At 39.5% G+C, this 22,368-nt stretch overlaps 1 protein-coding gene across 10 annotated transcripts in view; it reads left to right on the top strand.

Annotated features, from left to right (window-relative positions):
- The window catches only part of mef2c (myocyte enhancer factor 2C), a 210,447-nt gene that overhangs the window by 139,511 nt on the left and 48,568 nt on the right, over positions 1–22,368 (top strand). For 6 of the 10 annotated variants that reach the window (XM_033017250.1, XM_033017255.1, XM_033017248.1 and 3 more), the window contains exon 5: positions 12,639–12,782. In XM_033017250.1, coding sequence (XP_032873141.1) covers positions 12,639–12,782 — 144 coding nt within the window. Of the gene's footprint in view, positions 1–12,638; positions 12,783–12,838; positions 12,977–22,368 lie in introns of all 10 variants that reach the window. The other 4 variants (XM_033017251.1, XM_033017257.1, XM_033017254.1 and 1 more) reach the window with 2 other exon arrangements.

Genomic DNA, 22,368 nt, shown 5'->3' with positions numbered 1-22,368 from the left:
TGTTCTACCCAGAATTTCCCTCTTAAACATCAGAAATAGAATAGCTGCTTTCATCGCTGTTGAGGAATCTTGATATGTGCAAAATGGCCACTGTATTGACTTTTAAGTAACTACACTTCAAAGTAGTTCATTGTATGTGAAGTACTTTGCGATATTTCCAAATAATATGATATGGTGTAAAACAAATGCTAGTCTTGTTTTAAAATAGCCGGTTCTTAATGCAAGGTTCTATTCAGAGGCAGGTTACAAGCAAACCCAATTGATGTCGGGCCCTTGACGATGTGCTATTTAAGTTCAAAAGTTAAATAATTGAATCTTCTGTCTCTTATTATAAATAGATAATATGATATAATGCTATGAATTGTACTAATTCCAATCTGTAATCATGTTTAGGAAACAAATAGTTTCCTGTGCGGCAAAAATGTTGTATTTTTTTAGAAGTGCATTATTGCATACAGTATTGAAAGCATTCGTCAATCGGAGAGTAAAAAGGACTACAATGTAGTGTGTTATCAGAACTAAAGCAAGGGATCGCAATGAAATTTATAGGCAAGAGGGATGTTTTATTTTACAATGTTTAAATGACGAAGCTCTCTGGATCAAGTTCTCTGGAGATTAACAGTGGATGTTATTGGAGACATCACAGACTGAGAGCCATCTATGGCTATGTAGCTGTACGATCAGATCCGATTGGCTGTTGTCAAGTAATCTTCACCAGACAACAGGTGCAAAGTTGCTGACAGGTGTGGATAGCTTGGATAAGTAAAATTGCTGATAGTTAATGATGTAGCCACGTGTTAGCGTATAAAATGCTGAGCGCTGGCAGAACACAAAGCCAACTTGCATGCTTTCAGATCACTTGATGCTGGAGCTAGCCTTCCCCCATGGCCTCAAACAAATTCCTGGGTTACAAAGTCCAAGCCCTTACTAAAACCTGTGAAAATGGTATCTGCATGCTTTAGGAGTGTCTCAGAAATGTAATCCTGCCAGTTGGGAGATGGTATAACAATTCCGAGTTGCATGTCTGGAAGTTATTTGTTGGAAATGCTGCGGTCTGATTGACTGTTGCAATTTCTGTTCGTTGAGAGATGTAAGAGGATAGTTTTCACAACTGTGTGGTCCCGAATTGTAATTTGTTGTTAAAACTCATCCGTTTGCCATGAAACTAAAATAAAAAGGAAATGTTCTGATTCTTGGAAATTTAAGCTAAGTTCCAGAATAAAGAATAATAACTCCCCGGTCACATTTAAAACTTCAAGTAGTTTTATTGCCGACCTAATAAAGATCCTCTCATAAACGTGACACTCACAGAATAGAGTTGCAACTAAACTGATGTCAATCCCTGTGCAGCTACAGCAAGCATGTTTATATCACAGGTTAGGCAACTTGTTCCGTGGGTCTACCATGGTAAATATTACTGTGAAAACATTAGTCAAGGGTTAAATGCAAGATCTGTAGTGATTTTGTTTTATCCTCTAGTGTTTCTCAATGTTGAATATGACAAAACTGCAGAGTATTTTAGCCCCATGAGGTAATCTAATCTGCATGTCGAGTTGTCCTCCCCACAAAATGAATGGTTACAATAAAAGGAAATTATTGTGTCTCTAGCTGTGCATGTGTGCAGATTTTAGAAAAAGTCTAGTTCTTTCACAAATTAAAGCTGCTTTCTCTGCATTTAGTAGGACGTGTATGTCCTGTTTCCCAATGCTATTCATTGACTGCAGCTCAGCCTTCAATCGCACAATAAAGAATTGACTCATTCCTAAACTTCTGGATCTCGACTTTGGGGCCTCCACCTGCAATTGACTTTAGGACTTTGCGATCAGCAGAGATCAGTCTATTAGAATTGGTCATAACACTTCCTCCACCCATCCCTTAACAATGGTGTCCCATAGGGCTGTACTCAGTCCCTTGCTCTGCTCCATGTGCAGACATGACTCTGTGGCTAAATCTTTATGTTCACCAACTTTATGTTCGTCATGCAACGGTGAAAGCAACAGGTGTCCTAAACTTTCTGAGGCACAACTTTCATCATTGTTCAACTTCTGTCAAGGAGAAGCTATACTTCACCCTCGTTAGACCTCATTTGGACTACGCAGTTGCAGCATGGGACCCATACACAAATAAAAACATTTCTTCCATCGAACGTGTCCAAAGTCAGGCAGCTCGATTTGTTACTAACAACTATGAGAGAGAAGCGAGTGTCACCAAACTTCTGAATTCTCTGGGGTGGAACCCTCTCCAAGACAGACGTGAAGCTCACCGTTTGACCTGTTTTTACAAAATGTTAAATGATCAGCTCGACATAGATTACAAGACCTACACCAAACCCAAACCAATTAGGAGCAGACGAGGGCATTTGATGCAATTTGTGATCCCAGCTACAAAGACAGATGTGTACAGCAATTCGTTCTTCCCCCGCACAATTAAAGCATGGAATAATCTCCACCCAACTATAGTTACCCAACCAGATGCAACTAAATTTAAAGTAACTCTTTCTTCCCATTAACCCTTTCTGGCTTAAGCCCTCCCTTCACCACCTCCAGTTTAAATTCCATTTGGAATATTTTGGAGGACCAAGAAACCAAGAAGAATGGTACCACAGTTGTTGGCCGGATCAACAACAACGATGAGATGAAGTACAGGAAAGAGATCGAGAACCTAGCCCTTGACATCAGTAAGATGAAAGAGGTATTTGTTGATATAGGAATCCCAGGACTGAACACAACCCTGTCCTCAACAGACCTGCTGTAAAGATGGTCAGTAGCTTTAGGTTTCTAGGCATCTATATCACTAATAATCTAACCTGGTCCCTTCATACTGACGTCGTGATCAAGAAAGTAGACCAGGATATTTACATTCTGAAGCATCCAAGACGATTCAGCGTGTCCATGAGGATTCTCATAAACGTCTAGATATGCATATTAAGACAGGATGCACCTCAGCTTGGTATGGCAACTGCGCAGCTCTCGACTGTCTGAACTAGCCGGGAATAGTGAACATAGTCAATTTCATCCCTTCTTTCCATCCAGTCCATCTTCTTGGTGAGTTGCTTCAGGAAGACTATAGGTATCGTCACCCTGGCCATTCCATTCAGAAGAAGATACAGCAATTTGACAGCTTGGAAGTCTAGACTTTGGAACGGCTTCTCTCCCACTGCGAACCAATTCCTGAACCAATCAACTCTTTCACATCCCATTCCCAGAGATGCTACCATGAACTCTTAATCTTAATTCCACTTCATTCAGTTATTCGTAATTGTAATTTTACTATTATTTTGCACTGCTCATAATTTAACTACATTCTTGTATGATTCTGCTGTTATGCATGTTGAATTTTTGTGGTTTTTATCTTCACCGGATGTATACTCGTTGTTCACACGAAGTTCACAGAATAATGAGTATACATACAGTGAAGATAAATAGAACCATAAATACAACAACAAATGCATAACAGCAGAATTTCATTGCACTCTGCTGCATATGCCAATTAATTAACTAATCTTAAAACCAAGTCCCTGATTGCATACAGGAGCAAAAGTTCTAATTTGACAGTTTTATTTTAATCTCTAAATTCCCTTTCATTAATAAAACTACAGATTGCTAGCAATTGTCCATTATCAGTTTTATTTCTTGAGGAAAGTCTGATGTGAGTTTTGCACCTGTCAGCAAGGAATATTGCTGGACAGCTGGAGGTGTTGGTAGAGGGGACACTGGTTGTCAGCTACATAAATCCTGGCAAACAAGATAAAGGATAGCTGACAAATTCAGTGTGCAGCCAGCCATCAGATGGTAACAACTCGCAATTATCATTCTTATTGTTCTGTGATAAACCTAATGCCAAATATTAAGTTGCTCATTTTCTATTTGTTGCTGATGCATTTGAAATGATAATGAGTAGATTAACCTATGATGAGCGTTTGGCCTCGCTGTACTCGCTGGAGTTTAGAAGAATGAGGGGGACCTGATTGAAACATACACAATAGTGAAAGGCTTAGATAGAGTGGATGTAGAGAGGATGTTTCCACTTGTGGAAGAGTCTAGGACTAGAGGTCATAGCCTCAGAATTGAAGGATATTCTTTTAGGGAGAAGATGAGGAGAATTTTTTAGTCAGAGGGTGGTGAATCTGTGGAATTCTTTGCTGCAAATGGCTGTGGAGGCAAAGCCAGTGGATATTTTTTAAGGCAGATATAGATAGATTCTTGATTAGTACAGGTGTCAGAGGTTATGGGGAGAAGGGAGGAGAATGGTGTTAGGAGGGAGGGATAGATGAGCCATGAATGAATGGCGGAGTAAACTTGATGGGCCGAATGGCCTAATTCTACCCCTATCGCATGACCTGATGATAAAAGGAATAGCCGCAATATTCTGAGATTTATGATTAGAATGTGAGTAGTTTCTTTATACCTCATGGTATCCTTCAACACTGACCCTGTTGGTATTTGCAGAATTATTTGTCTATGCCAGTTGGGTCCCACTTTGTGCACGTCTCCACCACCTGCCTTTCCACGAACTTCTTGACTTTGTACTAAACTCTGGCACACACTCGCAGGGTGGAAGGAAAGGAAAGATGCTGTTGTGTGGGGGACAGCTATGTCCTCTACCCTCAACCTAATTAATTAGTCCTGAGCAAAGAGGGTACACAAAAATGCTGGAGAAACTCAGTGGGTGCAGCAGCATCTATGGAGCGAAGGAAATCGGCAACGTTTCGGCCCGAAACCCTTCTTCTGAGCAAAGAGGTTGATTTGCAAACTTTTTAAGTTATACTACCTTGTAATTTGGTCAAATGTCTTCCAAATTCTTTCAAGTGCCGACCACATATAAAATTGATTTGGCCCACTGTAGATTGTATTACAAATTATCTGCTGGTGGAATTGTATCCAACATGAAAATGGGCCAGATACATCCATGCACGGTTAATAAAAGTGTGTTTAATGTGGGATTTAAAAAAAAAAGAAATTCACATGGACACCTAGTGTCCTTGCAATCTTCCAAAATCTATTTCCTCCTTTACCCATCATAAATTAGAGATCAAATACTTGCAATCATTATGGAAACATCTAAGCACAACTAGAAGCTAGTCACTCTACTTCATTGCTTTTATCTTTAATTTAAGGGATGGTAGACTGACATCTGGAGATATGACTTGGTGTCTGATGACATTGGTTTATGGTTTATTGGTTCGGGACGACAGATGGCACAATGGGCTAAGTGTTCGGCTGGCAACCGGAAGGTAGGCGGTTCGAATCCCACTTGGAGTGCATACTGTCGTTGTGTCCTTGGGCAAGACACTTCATCCACCTTTGCCTGTGTGTGAATGTGTGTGAGTGATTGGTGGTGGTCGGAGGGGCAGTAGGCGCAGATTGGCAGCCACGCTTCCGTCAGTCTGCCCCAGGGCAGCTGTGGCTACAGAAGTAGCTTACCACCACCGAGTGTGACTGAGGAGTGAATGAATAATGCGATGTAAAGCGCCTTGAGTATTAGAAAGGCGCTATATAAATCCCATCCATTATTATTATTATTATTATTATTGGTTTAAGGTGAAGGGGGAAAGATTTAATAGGAATCTGAGGGGTAGCTTTTTCATACAAAAGGTGGTGGGTGTATGGAACAAGCTGCCAGAAGAGATAGTTAAGGCAGGGACGGTTGCAACGTTTAAGAAACAATTAGACAGATACATGGATAGAACAGGTTCAGAGGGATTTGGGCCAAATGCTGGCAGGGTGGGTCTAGTAAAGACTGACCTATGTTTAGCGTTACTTATCTTTGTACCATGAGGAATAGGATTTGCAATAAATGAGGATACATTTCAGCAGCATCATAGTGTTCAAATTTATTTATAACTCCAATACAAAAATCCAAACGTAACATTTGGATCAACACTTAAAATCTCCAGTGGCTTTCTCAATGTAGTCAAGTCAAGTCAAGATTGGATACCACTGTATAGGTGGTTTTAGAAGGCCCAGGACAATCTTACAGTAACTTTGTGGCTGTGGAGCTGCATTACCCTTATCCTGGCATTGTTTAAGTCATGATCATTGCCTGACTCCTCCAGGGAATAATGGATATGTGGATTGCAGACAAAACACTTCTATTTTCATGCCATGTGCAGAGGTGGTGGTGAGAGTATCGAGTATCAGATTGCATTTACCTTTGTGGTTTGTAGCTCCGTCACACTGTGCCCATTAGGTGGTCTTTGCAGGGGGCTTCCTCCCTTGACCTTGATCTCCATCACATCTCTTCCCTTTGCCTAATTGAGTAAACTTTTCACTATAATCCCTTTGAAGACTTGACCTCCATATGAGGTGGCAGAGGGGAGAGAAAGTTAACCTGGGGCGAATGCAGGCTCTAACCCAGCTACCTTCATTTTCTTTAACCTCCAATAATCTTTTGATCTCTGTCTTGAATCTGAACTCCTGCAGCTATCTAGGGTAGAGAATTTCAAAGATTAAAATCTGGTTAAGAAACCTCTTCTTATTTCAGTCCTGAATCAGTCACCTCTTATTTTGTGGCCACAACCCCAGGTTCCAGACACCAGCACCCCATCAAGCCATGTGAGATTATTTGCATGTTTCTTCTGATTTTAAGAGAATATAGAACAGTCTAGTTCAACTACCCCTCCTGGAACAATCCTTTCCCCATCCCACCTATCAATCGGCCAATATCACCAGCTCCTTTATTGTAATTGTTCATAGTTCATATGTTCTAAGAGCAGAATTGACCATTTGGCCGATCATGTCTGCCATTCAATCATGGCTGATCTATCTTTCCCTCTCAACCCCATTCTCCTGCCTTCTCCCCATACCCCTGACACCCCGACTAATCAAGAATTGTAAGCTTTTGTTGATAGGGAAACAGGATGTGTTTAACCAGAGCTTTACTAAATGAGTAAACCTTTACTTTTGGTACACACCTTTTTTGGCCTTAAGTTATGTATTATTATTGCAATACATGCATGTTAACTTTCTTTAATTCGGGTACATTGGCATCCTTGTCATTTGAACACTAAGGGTTTCAATCTTTTCATGTGGTATGACTTCCTACTTTGGAGATTCTCGCTTCTCTCCAGTGCTATCCCAGCCACTTCCTATCAGGCTCTTCTGAAGGAAACCTTGGTGGGTTTTTATCTACCAGCTCAACCCCATCATAAATAAGCAAACGCACTAAATGTCATAGTGGTTAAGCTCACCAAAAAAGATAAAAATCTGATTTCTCTATTTTTCATTGTCTTTGGAGGCTTACCTGCAGAACATACTGATGTAACATCTAACCTCGCCCCAAACCTTGACAGCTAGACGCCTGTCAAGGTAAAGTCACTGTTCGGTTTGAATCTGTTTTTAGTTCAATTTTAGGTCAATTTTAGATTTGATAATTTTTTAAGTTGTATGTATCTATTTCTGTTTTTATTAACTGCACTGACAAAAACTGATGAGAAACAACTTTTTGTTTCTTCTGTGTATGCAAGTACTCGGTGAAATGACAATAAAGTAAATACTATATACTGTAATACTGTATAACCATATAACCAAATAACAATTACAGCACGGAAACAGGCCATCTCGGCCCTTCTAGTCCGTGCCGAACACTTATTCTCCCCTAGTCCCATCTATCTGCACTCAGACCATAACCCTCCATTCCTTTCCCATCCATATAACTATCCAATTTATTTTTAAATGATAAAATCGAACCTGCCTCCACTACCTCCACTGGAAGCTCATTCCACACAAACTGTATGTAGGACAATTGAAATTTCACCGAGAATAGTTTTAGCTATAATTGTCATGGTAATAATTTTAATATTTATTTTGTTTCTCTAGAACACATGCTGTGCTTATGTACATGTGAATGGACACATCTGTGTAGATGGAAAGTGTTACGTCTGCTATGAGATCTGTACAGAATTCCATTTTGTTAACCTTGCACGTGCTGCACGATTTGTACCTCTAGTTGATTAAACCACAGAAGCAATAAATAATGACTGCAATAGTAAGCGCGAGAGGTTTGCCACATCCCAGCAGCTACATTTCTTTTCTTATTGTGTAAACCAAATTTCATACAACCTATATCTATATCTGTATTTGCCGCTTCGGCAGTGGTTTGACTGGGAAATCGTTCAACGTTATCATTACAACTCTATGGTTGTAAATAGCCATTTTGGAACATTTTCATTTGCAGTTGTCTTGCATTTTCTGTTTGAATCAGCAGTACAATCTAAGGGTAGTGATAGTTATTTAAACCTCCAGTGGCTATGTGCGCCATTAAGAAGAATCAAAATGAAGAATTGTGTCAAGTTGACAGGTTTTCTACAAAACTCACAACATTTCTACTGCCTATATGATAGTATAAAAACACTCTAGTATATTTGAAGTAATGGTATTGGATGACAGACTGCTGCCTCTTTAACTGCAACAGGATATTTCAAATAATTATTTGGTAGAAACATTCATTGCAATCAAAGAGCAAATATAACCTGAAAACATAAACGCTCAGGTTATAAATTAATTCTTATCATTATGAGGAAAGCAGCATTCTTGATTTAACCAGGAGTAGAATTTTGACCCTTTCACAACTTCTTAAGACCATATGGAAATTATGACTCCGAACTAACAGAAAGAAACATGGATGAGGTGTGAAATTCTCTCAAGTTATCCATAACTATGCAATGTTGTTTTTTAGCATCATTTTAGCAGCATCATTGGTTTGAAAAATCAATGGTCATTGCTCACCTCCAGATCAACTAACTAATGCTGTTTCTCCTGGATCCACATTCCTTAATGGGTCAAATCACTCACAAACCATATTCTTTGCCAGACTGATTATTAAACCTTCGGTGGATATTCAGCTGCATTTTCCCACCCATAAAATTGATTTCCAATGACTGCTGGTCCAGATCTATTTGTCTTTCTGGCTCACGTGGAAATGGAAGAGCAAATCAAAGGCACCACAGTAACCATGTGGGAAAAAGCACAGAGACGTTCATCATATTTTGGACCCTAAAGTTTACAGAGCCCACGTTCATATCCATACTTTCTAAGGATTAATGTTTAAGCAATCTGCATTTCTCCAATAACCAACCTGACCTCCCGGTGGCTCAGAACGTCAACTCCCCCTCCCACTCCGTATCCGACCTCTCTGTCCTGGGTCTCCTCCATGGCCAGAGCGTGCCACACCGGAAATTGGAGGAACAGCACCTCATATTCCGCTTGGGAAGTCTGCATCCTGGGGGCATGAACATTGAATTCTCCCAATTTTGTTAGTCCTTGCTGTCTCCTCCCCTTCCTCAGCCTTCGGGCTCCTCCTCCTTTTTCCTTTCTTCTCCCCGCCCCCCCCACCTCCCATCAGTCTGAAGAAGGGTTTCGGCCCGAAACGTTGCCTATTTCCTTCGCTCCATACATGTTGCTGCACCCGCTGAGTTTCTCCAGCTTTTTTGTGTACCTGCATTTCTCCAAGATTGTTCTTACTGAGATTTGAGATCTCAGGTACAGCTCACACATGTGGCTAGACTACTTTCTCAATTGAGGTCAAGGTCACAATCTCATCAACTTAGCTTCAGGACGATTCCAGCCAGCTGTTACTGATTGATAGGTGCAATCTATTCTCAGCAAGATATTACAACATGGACAGAGGAAACGTTCCAAGGATGTTTGCACTTGTATTCCCACCAAATAAGATGAATCACTGGTCCATGACAAAAAAAAAATGGAGGAGCATTCAACATAGTATTACAATCTTGGAGTTCCTTTGCTGGGATCACACATAAGTCCATTGCTAAGGGTGACAGAGTGCACAACGTTCCAAATTAATTGCTCTTTTTGTCCATCAAGTAACTCCTACTGTATTAGTCACAGACTCTGGTCAAATCACATTGGTCAAATCAGCCTCCTCAAAAATCCATTAAGCTGGAGTAGAAGAAAGATGTCTTTGACCCCATGAAGAAAGCGAGAGCATCACATATCAGGTTTGCTGATTAAACCTATATTAGGAAGGTTACCTCAGCTCTGTGTCTCTGTACTCAAGAATTCAAAGCTTCAACCTCTTCCTCCAGCGAAGATGATGAGGTAAATTGGGCAGAACAAGCATTGAGTATTAGAAAGGCGCTATATAAATCCCATCTATTATTATTATTATTACTAAGAGTCAATGTCCCACCAGCTATTTAAAGTTTTTGTTAGTGAATCTTCTTCCCCTCTCTTAACTGATGCAAATATTTTTCTGACAGTGGCATTTGTGTTGTATGTGAGTTAACATCTACATAGAACACAGAATAGTACACACAGGAACAGGCCCTTTGGCCCACAATGACTGTGCCTCACTGACCAGATCTCTTCTGCCGGCACGTGATCCATATCCCTCTATACCCTACATATTCATGTATCTATCTAAAAGCCTTTTATAAGGCACTATGGTATCTGCCCCCATCACTATACCATATGTCTTCTTTACCATCTTTGTGTTGCGACCTTCAGTGAGCTATGAACTTGTACTCCAAGATCCCTCTGCACATCAATGCTGTTAAGGGTCCTTCCATTAACTGTATACTCCCTCCTTACATTCAACCTCCCAAAGTGCAACACCTCGCACTTGCTCAGGGTAAACTCCATCTGCCATTTCTCCCTCCATTTCCGCCACTGATCTATATCCCACTGTATCTTCTGACAGCCTCACTCACTGTCTGCAACTCCCCCAATGTTAGTGTTGGCTGCAAATCTACTCACCAAACCATCTACATTTATGTTCAGGTCATTTATATATATATATATCACAAACAGCAAAGGCCCCAGCACAGATCTCTGCAGATGTCCACTGGTCATAGACCTCCAGCCAAAATATCTACCTTCTGCCACAATTCTTTGTCTTCTACGAATAAGCCAATTCCAATTTCATACGACCAGATCATCATGAATCCTGTATCTTAAATTCCTATAGGGATGGCTACTGGACCTCAGCTACTTGGCTAAGTGCTGCCAACTGCCTTATTACTAACATGAATTTGTTTGCATCCTTTGAACCAGTGAAATGGTTACACATTTAAACATGATGCCACCATTTTATGCAAGCTATGTTAAAATAACCGGTACTTTACTGGCTGTACATTGGAACTCAGTGCACCTAGAAGGTATTAATGGAATTTTTATGTGTTTGTCTTAGCCATATTTAGATTTAGAAATTGTGCTTATAAAAGCACAGAAAATACAGTGTCCACTATTTTAACCACTAACGTGAGCACGTTCAATAAAGTGCAGAACTCTGGATATTGTTTCCAGTATTACCCTACTCCTCCATCCAACGTTGTTGAAATCTTCTAAAAAATCTGTTCATTTACATTAAATTTTACCCTTGCAAATATTTTTGCATTAGTGCAATTGATTGGACCATGCACACACAGCCATTCCTCTGCTAGTTCTACCTCAATAGTTCACAGGGCTGGTGGTGATAATGATCAGGGGCAAGATTGGTTCGGGAATGATTACAAATGAGGAGTAATAAAAGTCTTAATGGGGATCTACTGATAAATTATCCATATGCCAGACTTGTCTACTGACCCAGTAAGTCTAGATCCCTTTCAGTTGTTAAACCTTAAAAAGTACACTCATCGAGTCTGATAAATAGCACAGAAGAAGGCCTTGCCTTCATCTGCACAAAATAGTTTTTTTATACTTGGAGGATCTTGAACTGAATTGGGTGAGCAATATCCATTCAGTGTATAGAAAAAGGATTTATGATTGAGTTTATGTGGAATTATACAAAATCGCGGCACTGCAAAAAAGAACTTATGGGCACATGTTGAAGATTGCTTATTTTATGTTTTGTATATGATTTAAAAAAGCTCTTTTTTTTCTTTCTGTACAATGTTTTTAATCTTTTCTTATTCAATTCAAATTCCTGATGTGCCATTTATGAGACTTCCGTAGGTGTTCAGTCCACTGGATGATTTAATTATTTTTGAATGACGTAGATGACACCAAACTGAAAGTGATGTTGGAATATGACAAGTCGATGCTGCAGAGCTCACTAATTCTTTGTGAACAGCTATCCTCATGGTCAGTGGCACAAAACCACAGATTATGGGCCATTGAGCTGATTGTTTTAAACTCCTGGGGTTGCAGTAGAATTGGTAAATCACTCTAAAAAATATACCAAACTAGAGTTTTGCTCTCCAGTTTTTTTGTTGTTTTTAAAGGACAGTATTATATTCTTTGCTTTTCCTGCATCCCGTTATAGCATTGGTGAAATTTCCAAGAAATATTTTTTGGAGTCAATGATGTGGGGGAAGAAATGCTAATTTTAAAACTTAAATTTATACTTTATGGGTTAAGAAAACAGCAGTAACCTTGAGATAGAATAAGGCTATTATTAATAAGGCTGTATAATTGTTCAATTGGAAAAAAAAACGGTGTTACATTATCCTATTAAAAAAATGTCATAATCCAAAGATCATGAAAGTCATATGCACCATATTTAAGAAAGTAGCATTCAACTGGCTTTTTTCCCCACTTTGTATTTAGGTATCTTCTTTGATCTTGAATGGACTGTAACATTTCATAAAGTCCCTCTGAGTTGTAAAAAATCTTTTTTTTCCCCACTGTGCCCCTTGTAATCAGTGCAGAGGTTTGAACTTTACAAATTATGTATTTCAGACATTGAGAAAGAAGGGACTAAATGGGTGTGACAGCCCAGATCAAGACGCAGACGATTCAGTGGGTCACAGCCCTGAGTCTGATGAGAAGTGCAGAAAAATAAATGAAGATATTGATCTAATGATCAGCAGGCAAAGATTGTGTGTAAGTACAAGGGCCCTCCTTTATTTTTACTTTTGATATTTCTCTGAATCTGGCAGGCATTGAACAAGAAAGAAAACAAAGGCTGTGACAGCCCTGATCCTGACTCCTCTTATGCGCTCACCCCACGCACTGAAGAAAAATACCAAAAAATTAATGAAGAGTTTGATAATATGATCAGGAATCATAAAATACCTGTAAGTACCCTGAGTTAGATGGCTGCTCTGCTAATGACTGCTGCAGTAATCTACCCTTTTAGTGCAGGTTTCTCACATATAAATCACATTTCAGTCTAGCAAAATGCAGGATACAAACAATAAGAATAGGATAATAACTAACATTGCCCCTCTAAAGCAGTTAATAATAGTCCCATTAAAACAGTTTTTACATACCCTTTAACCTGCTAATTTAAGTAATTGGGGGTCATTTAGAATATTTTAGCTGAGAATCTAAAATTAACAATATAATGACCAAAAAATTCTACAAGCACCATGTTTATCTGTAAAACATTTGAACTTCGGTGTGCAACTATGAATGAAACAAACAAGAATAAATGAGAATTTAGTTTAAACTACAAAGGAAGTAGCAGGTGTGGAATCATATATTCTGTGCGTAACATAGAACATACTGATCCTTAGATAAGCTATGCCTTTCTAAGTAGAACATTTACGACTAATGTGTTGTAGTAACAATCTTACATTTCGTTAAACAGAATATTTAAGTGAAATGATTTAAGAAAGTCATTTAAACTTTTTTCATTCACTTTCTTATTTTCTATCCAAATAAAAAAAATACTAGAAACAGAGTTAACATCAATCGATAATATTAGTAATGTAGGAATGATATACATGAAATATTTTTAATATATGTACCTGCCTCTAATTAAAAGATTATTTTAAAAAAAAACTAAGTTACAAGGATAAAAAAAACAACAAAAAACTTTTCATTCACTTTTTCAAGAAAGATATCAACGCACATCCATTCAAAATATCTGCCTCTACATAATAATTATCATTGGCTTTTCAGGAACCTTTTTTCCTAATGTAAAGAAAATTGTATTTTTTGGAATAATTTTAACTTGTTAGGGGTAATTTTTGAAGTAGTGAAATTTCATCATTCTGTTGTGAAATCCGACTGAATCACATGCACATTCTTGTAACTGTAGGAGTGACTCGGCTAATTAAGGTCCCCTCTATAAAATTTGACATTTCCTACCTTAATTGTTTTCTTTGCATTTTTTAAAATTGAGAGTGAGTGTATCCCAAATAAAACTCGGCTACATTTCTGTTCATCCCACCTTGCACTTAACAAACAATTGAATAACCATTGATGATTTATTGTAAAGACCACAGACGATGGATAGCAACCTCCCTCTGCATTTCTCTGGCAACTTGCCAAGTTTATAACTTTCAGCCTTCATCAATGTGGTTATTTAGCTTTTCCATACTATACTTTTATTACCTGCATTAATGATATTGTCAAAATCAGGTTTGGGTGGCATATTTCACTGCAATACTATACGGTGCAGCCATTCATTGAAGTAGAACATGACACCATTTCATATAATGTTCGGTGTCCATTGGGCTTTATTCCAGTTTCTAACCTCGGGTGCCCTTGATAAAATAACTCAAATGACATCCATTTTAATTTCAAATAACAATTTTGTTATTGAAAATAGCTGAAGCAATCAATTTTCACACATGGTGCTTTTCCCAATATTATTCCCCATCCAACAAGTTCATTATTATTACATAAATGAGAACATTTTAGGAGTTACAGTACCAACCAAAAGAGTATACTTTCCATTTAATCTCATGCATTTAATTACCAAACATTTGTCTGGTTAGTAACATAAAATAATTTTCTCAAGCAGCAACTTTTGCAATTTACACCATAGCCATAAATGCATTTTATGCAGTGATATTATTAGAGTGGAAACTATATTTTCCCATAAAATACAGCGAAAATATGCCTATAATACCACATCCCTGGGGGCTATAATTTTGAAGCCTTTAAAAAATTGTAATTTCATTAAACTAGATATTGTCACTTATCAAACAAATTGCTTTGATATTTTTAAAATATTAAAAGTAGTACACATATTATCTCAAAATACCAAATTTGTGTTAAAGGAAAAAAAAAACATGATACCTGTACTCAAAGGGTTAAGGCTAACTGCTTGCTGTGTAGAGAGTCAGTCTGCATGAGATCCTGTTGATGAAATTCAAACACATTGTGTGCTGGGGTGATTTAACAGGATTACACAAATTGCTTTGCCTCCTGTCAAGAACATTTTATTTTCCTGCCTTAACACTAAGCTATTTCATTGACAACTAAACAAACCTCAACACACATAGCCATTCATATGCCTAGCCAGAAAACTGAGAGAAATAACATAACTTCTGCATGTGCATACTGTTGCATGAATGAAGAGCTCACCATGGTGGCCACCTGTGTGGTCTGATGAATTAGGTTTCATGTTTTCATTATTTTCAATCTATGGTTATGATTGCAATGATAAGCAAAATAGTTTCATTTTCTTCCCAACACAGCAATATTATTGCAATGGTCATTCTAAAGATTTATGTTTTAATTTTTTCTTTTAAATTCAAGATCAAGAATGAAATACTTGGGCAATTGTTTCCGATGTGAATTATAAGAAGCAATTTGGAATGATATTGTAAAATATACATTACTGCCTCCTGCCTCATCTTGACGGTTCAAGCTGTGGTCAGTGTGGTTAAAAAGAGCAGGCTGTCCAGATCCCACTACTGAATGCTGTCATTTCAAACAGGAAGGATGGCACCATCAAAATAACAGCCTGCCAAATGCCCACACAAACATGGTGCAGAATCACCATTTTAAATCGTGTTACCCAATAGACCACAAACGAAGGGTGGGTAGGGCTGTACTGAGCAAAGTTGAAATGTTGGACAGCATTGTTGAGAAGACAAATGAACATTAAGATTTATTGAAGACCTGATTTAAATGTGGCCGCCCTCAACAGTCTTGAGTAACAGCTTGTGGTTCTGGTTGTCCCTTCAGCAAAAAAAAACAAAACAAATGTGGTGAAAAGAAAATCAGTAAAATTCCAATTTCTCTTATAAAAAGATGAAACATCAAAATGCTACAATATAGTTATGTGCAAAACATAGAATTAAACTGAGATGGCAGGCAGAATTGTGTGAGAGAGAATCTAGAACCTTTAGTAATGTTCTTCTCAAACCCCATCTCACCTGTGACCTCACATCCCTCACCTGGAGCACGTGACCTCACATCCCTCACCTGGAGCACATGACCCCGCATCCCTCACCTGGAGCACTAGTCCACGGGCAACAGCTGCCACCAGTCCCTGCTTCACTGAAGGCTCCATTCCTAAATGTGTTATTCTGTTATCACTGGGATGCCGGGTCGCTATGAGACCGCACCTGTAATATTGCGTACAGGTTTGGTGTCTTTATCCGAGAATATACGTGCCGTGGAGGGAGAACAATCACTGCATTGCATCTAGCTTGTCCAATTTTTAGGGATTGAACACGCTAGATGCAGGAAACATGTTCCCGATGTTGGGGGAGTCCAGAACCAGGGTCCACAGTTTAAGAATAAGGGGTAGGCCATTTAGAACTGAGATGAGGAAAAGCTTTTTCACCCAGAGAGTTGTGGAATTCTCTGCCTTAGAAGTCAGTGGAGGCCAATTCACTGGGTGCATTCAAAAGAGAGTTAGATGGGGCTCTTAGGGCTCAAGGAATCGAGGGATATGGAGAGAAGGCAGGAACAGGGTACTGATTGTGGATGATCAGCCATGATCACATTAAATGGTGGTGCTGGCTCGAAGGGCTGAATGGCCTACTCCTGCACCTATTTTCCATGTTATCTATGTTACCTCATCCACAGTAGCTTTCCCCTTGATTTGAACAGCTGGCTGCAAGGAAAATTGGAATGGTTTTCCTTTCCTAATGCTAAGTTGATATGTAGAACAGACCATATTAGGTTTTTGCTACATTGGCCTTTGTCAATCAGTGTAACGAATATATAAGTTGAGACTTTGTGCTACAGTGGTGGGTGCAAGATGTTGGTGAAGCTGCATTTGGAATACTCCATTGAGTTTTAATCATAGAGTTATAGGAAGGATGTCATTAAGCTGGAAAGAGTGAAAAGAACATTTATGAGGATTTTGCCAGGACTCGAGGGCCTGAGCTACGGGGAAAGGTTGCACATTATATGACTTTATTCCTTGGAGCTAGGTGCTGAAGGGCGATCTTATAGAAGTATATACACTCATGAGGGGGATGAATAGAGTCAATGCACTGATTATTTTACCCAGGTTAGAAGAATCAAAATCTAGTGGTCGAAGGTTTAAGGTGAGAGGGGTAAGATTTAATAGGAACCTGAGAGGCATCTTTTTTCACTCAGAAGGTGGTGGGTATATGGAATGAGCTGACAGAGGAGGTAGTTGAGGCAGGTACTATAACAACATTTAAAAACACGGACAGGTACATGGATAGGAAAGGTTTAGAAGGGCATGGGCCAAGCTTGAGCAAATGGGACCAGCTAAGATCAGCTTGGTCGGCATGGACACGTTGGGCCGGTGGGCCTGTTTCTGCACTGTATTACTCCATTTCTCCAACCCGCTGAAACATTGCATCATCCTATCACAACCTCAGGATCCTGCAAAGTGTTTTACAGCCAATGAATTCCGTTTGAAGTGTGGCCTCTATTGTATTTTAGGAAATGCAATAGCCAATTTGTGGACAGCAGGTCCAGTGATTCAGTCATCCAAGTGCAAACTGATGCAGTGGTCGGGTATCTGAAGCAAAAACAAACATGTTTGAAGTACTTGGCAGCCAGGCAGCACTGGTGGAGAAGGAACTAACGTTAGCATTTCATGCCCATCAACATTGCCTCTGTATCCAGAGATGCTGCTTGGCCGAAAGTAATAATAATAATAATGGATGGGATTTATATAGCGCCTTTCTAATACTCAAGGCGCTTTACATCGCATTATTCATTCACTCCTCAGTCACACTCGGTGGTGGTAAGCTACTTCTGTAGCCACAGCTGCCCTGGGACAGACTGACGGAAGCGTGGCTGCCATTCTGCGCCTACGGCCCCTCCGACCACCACCAATCACTCACACACATTCACACACATTCACACACAGGCAAAGGTGGGTGAAGTGTCTTGCCCAAGGACACAACGACAGTATGCACTCCAAGCGGGATTCGAACCGGCTACCTTCCGGTCGCCAGCCGAACACTTAGCCCATTGTGCCATCTGTCGTCCCAAGTACACTTTCACATTTTCTGTTGGCCATGGCACCAGGGATAACTTCCCTGCCCTTCTTGAGAACACTTATCAGCATCTGGAAGAGCAGACAAGGTGATGGTCTAATGTCTCGTGTGAAAGACGATAGCTCCAAGAAAGCAGTCGTGCAATAGAATATCATGCTTGGTTTACGTGTTCATGTCTCTGGGGTATAATTTGAAGCTACAACTTTATACATCAGAACAATAGTGTTACCAGCTGATTCACACCAGACATCAAATGACATTGAGGAACTTCATTTTTTCCATATCACCTTTCTTCATTTGTATCTATAGCGAAAGTGAATTTACTGAATTGGAATCCCTGTGGAATATTGCAGCATTAGGAAACTTCCTGATCCTCTTGGATCCTTGAGTTATTATTTTTTTTAATATGAGATCAATTTATCCAACCTGTTACTCTACCTTATGCGTTTTCCATGGTCAACAAATGCCTCTCAACACACTTGTACAGCATTGTATTTCATGATGTTGCACCATATTTTTGTTGCTGATCAAGTCAAAAAAATTTTAATGTTAAACTTGTATGACCTGCTTTTGCAGCTTAACTGTGATTGCTGCAAACTTATATTTATTATTTCAGCCTACGTTAGGTAATTAACAAACCAGGAGGTGCACATTTCAGTATTTGTGCCCTGTTACATAACTGGTTGTCATTCTTGTTCAGCAATGGTATGAAAAGATCACAACAACATTCTGAAACATTATAATCTAGTCATTGACCATTTCCAACAACAGACAATTAACTTCCTACCCTAACATCAACTGGCATTAGTGTCACCAAGACCCTCATTTTCAACAGCTAAGCGGTTACTCTACTAGACCAGCCATATGAATACAAGAGTAGGGCAGAGGCTGAATATCACAGAGAAAAGGCACAAGTTGTAAAAGTGATGGAATAGGCTCCTGGTGCCCGGATAAGTGCAGTTTCACCAACATTCAGCAAACTCAATACCATCCAATGTAAGCAACCCATATGAATGGCGTTTCTAATAACCCTGACAGTCATTCCCCTCACCACTGACTGGCAGACTGTTGCTGCTGCATTTTCTATTTACAAAATGCACATAGCTGGTAGGTGAGGTAATTCTGACACTTCGTAAACCACTGAAAAACCTAAGTGGATCGCGCACACGATTGCCCACAGTTTATTCTCCCTGTCACACGACATTCTGACTTGAAAATACATGGTCGATATTTTTTATCATCACATGGTCTGAGCCCTGGATGTTTCTATTCAATAGTGCACAGCAGTTCGAGTTGCCACGGATATGATTGCACTGGAGAGAGTGTGTAGAGGAGATTCACTAGGATGGCACCTGAGAAGGAACAATACAGTTATGAGGAAAGACAGGTTTGGTTTGGATTGAAGCAGGCTGAGGGAGGACCTGTTTGAAGCATACAGAATTATGAGAGCAAATAGACAGTGAGATAGTATTTAAAAAAAAAAAAAGTACCCGATAAATAGAGGTACATAAAATAAGACATAGCTTTGAGATCAGGGGCAAGAGGTATAATGGGGTTCTTAAGGGGTTTGACAGGCTAGATGCAGGAAGATTGTTCCCGATGTTGGGGAAGTCCAGAACAAGGGGTCACAGTTTAAGGATAAGGGGGAAGTCTTTTAGGACCGAGATGAGAAAATCATTTTTCACACAGAGAGTGGTGAATCTCTGGAATTCTCTGCCACAGAAGGTAGTTGAGGCCAGTTCATTGGCTATATTTAAGAGGGAGTTAGATGTGGCCCTTGTGGCTGAAGGGATCAGGGGGTATGGAGAGAAGGCAGGTACAGGATACTGAGTTGGATGATCAGCCATGATCATATTGAATGGTGGTACAGGCTCGAAGGGCCGAATGGCCTACTCCTGCACCTATTTTCTATGTTTCTATGAGGAAGACTTTGTTCAGCCAGTGAATAGTTAGGATCTGGAATGCATTGATTCTAAGGGTGGCAGGGACAGACACTCCCAGACTATTTAAAGGTAATCTAGACCAGGATTCAAATGCTGGAAAATGAGGTTAATGTACATGGGTATTTAATACTCAGCCTGAATATGGTGGGCCAAAATATCTCATTCTGTGGTGTATGACTGACTTTGTCAAAATATTGTGGGATTGCTTTCACCAGTTCAGGAAGTTGATTCATCAGCACCTCCGAGGGCAGTCAGGATTTGGAAAGAAATGCTGGCCATGGAAGCTACGAACTAAAAAAAAAAAAAATCCTGCATTATCCATGAATTTCTGAAATAATGATAGGAATAAAAGATGCCATGGTTTTTCCATTTTTCCACTATCAATCGGGCAATAGATTAGATAAAAGCAATTTGGCATTATAATTATCCAATGGATTGGGCGATGGTAATTTTCAATACTTACTGCCAGGATGGACTTCATACCTCTTTGAACCAAGACAGATTAAAATGAACTGGAAGTTTCTTACATACACTTAAATGTCTTTTTTTAAATAAAAAATTATAAGCAGGTACCAGAAGTTATTAAATTTGAGCAAGTGTGGTGCTCTTAAGGTTGATATTTACCTCTCTATTCCAAATGCTCCACTTTGTATAAAGGGATATTTATCCCCATTAGGTACCACTGTACGCAAATAATGTAAGTGCTCAAGGAGAGGGTTCCTTTACTGTGTTCCATTATTATCTGTGCACACAAATGAAGATAGGGCAATTATTATTGTGTTATTTTTAGATTCCTTTGCAATAACTAATTTGTATATTACAGACATCAATCAAAATTACTTCTGTTTGTCAGTGATATGCAAAATATATCATCTATACTTTAGATTGTTAGTTACAATCTCTGGTTGAGGCATAAACAACTTTTATGTGTGGAAACTCTCTGCTATCATCGAGGTAGTAACGATCTTCATTGACTACACAATGCAAAGATGAACATGCCAACAAATGCTTCACTCTAAGAAAAAATAGCATCTGTAAATTAAAGTACATTCTTCTATCAGATCTGACTACTTCCTGTTCTCAAAAGCTCCCAAGCTGCCACAACTACAGCACAATTAAAATAACCAGACAGACTTACAACTCAAATTACTTGCACTTAGAATTATGGCGTCCTACACCAGGGAAACAAGGTTTTAGAGGAATATGGACCCAAATCATTCATGCCAACCAAAATGCCCCATCTAAACAACTTCAATTAGCCTGCATAGGCCAATATCACTCTAAACATTTCCTATCATAGAAACATAGAAAATAGGTGCAGGAGTAGGCCATTCGGCCCTTTGAGCCTGCACCGCCATTCAATATGATCATGGCTGATCATCCATGTACCTTTCCAAATGTCTGTTAAATGTTGTTATTGTACTTGCTCAAACACATCTTCTGGCAACTCGTTCCATATATACATCACCCTGTATGAATGTTGCCCCTCAGGTTCCTATGAAATCTTATATCCTATTAACCACCTTAAACCTATGCCGATGATTCCCCTATCCATGGATAAAGACTGTGCATTCACCCTATCTATTCCCCTCATGCTCTGTAAGATCATCCCTCAGCCTGCTTCATGCCCAGGAATAAAGCCCTAGCTGGCCCAACCCCACCCTATACCTCATGCTGTCAAATCTTGGCAACATCTTGGTAAATCTTCTCTTCACCCTTTTCAGCTTAATGGCTAGTAGGGTGATCAAACTGAGCACAATACTGCAGGTGCAACCTGGCCAACGTGTTATACAGCTGTAACGTAAGGTTCCAACTTCTATACTCAATTCCCTGACAAATGAAGGCCAGCATGTCAAAGCCTTCTTCACCACCATATCTACCTGCGATGTCACTTTGAGAGAATTATATATATCTATTTCTGGATCGCTCTGCTCGATAACACTCTCCAGGGCCCCACTGTTCACAGTGAAGATCCGGAACTGGTTCTACTTCCCAAAATACAACACCTCACACTTATCTGAATTAAACTCCGTTAGCCATTCCTCACCTAATGCAACACTTACATAGCACTTCTTTATTGTGCAGAACTTGACATTCCAGGCAGCCTGCTCTGACACTCAAGCACATAGTAGATTGTGGCATATGCTTTCTGGCCTGCTTAGTTGTTGATCATATCCAAAATTCTATTTTGAGATGTGTTCACCTCCTTAAAGGAGGTGCAAATGTGCTATTTTTATGCTTCCTGACCATCTGCCCTGATGACAGTAAGGAACTTTGCTGGTGTATTGGTTTTAGAGTTGAAGAGGGTGGTCTGCAGGCAAGTAGACAGACAAACACCAAGATTATAAAAATGCT

This window comes from Amblyraja radiata, chromosome 3 (genome assembly GCF_010909765.2).
Source record: "Amblyraja radiata isolate CabotCenter1 chromosome 3, sAmbRad1.1.pri, whole genome shotgun sequence".
NCBI classification, from domain to species: Eukaryota; Metazoa; Chordata; class Chondrichthyes; order Rajiformes; family Rajidae; genus Amblyraja; species Amblyraja radiata.
The sequence above is the reverse complement of the archived record's forward strand: the minus strand, read 5'-3'. Positions and strand labels throughout refer to the sequence as shown.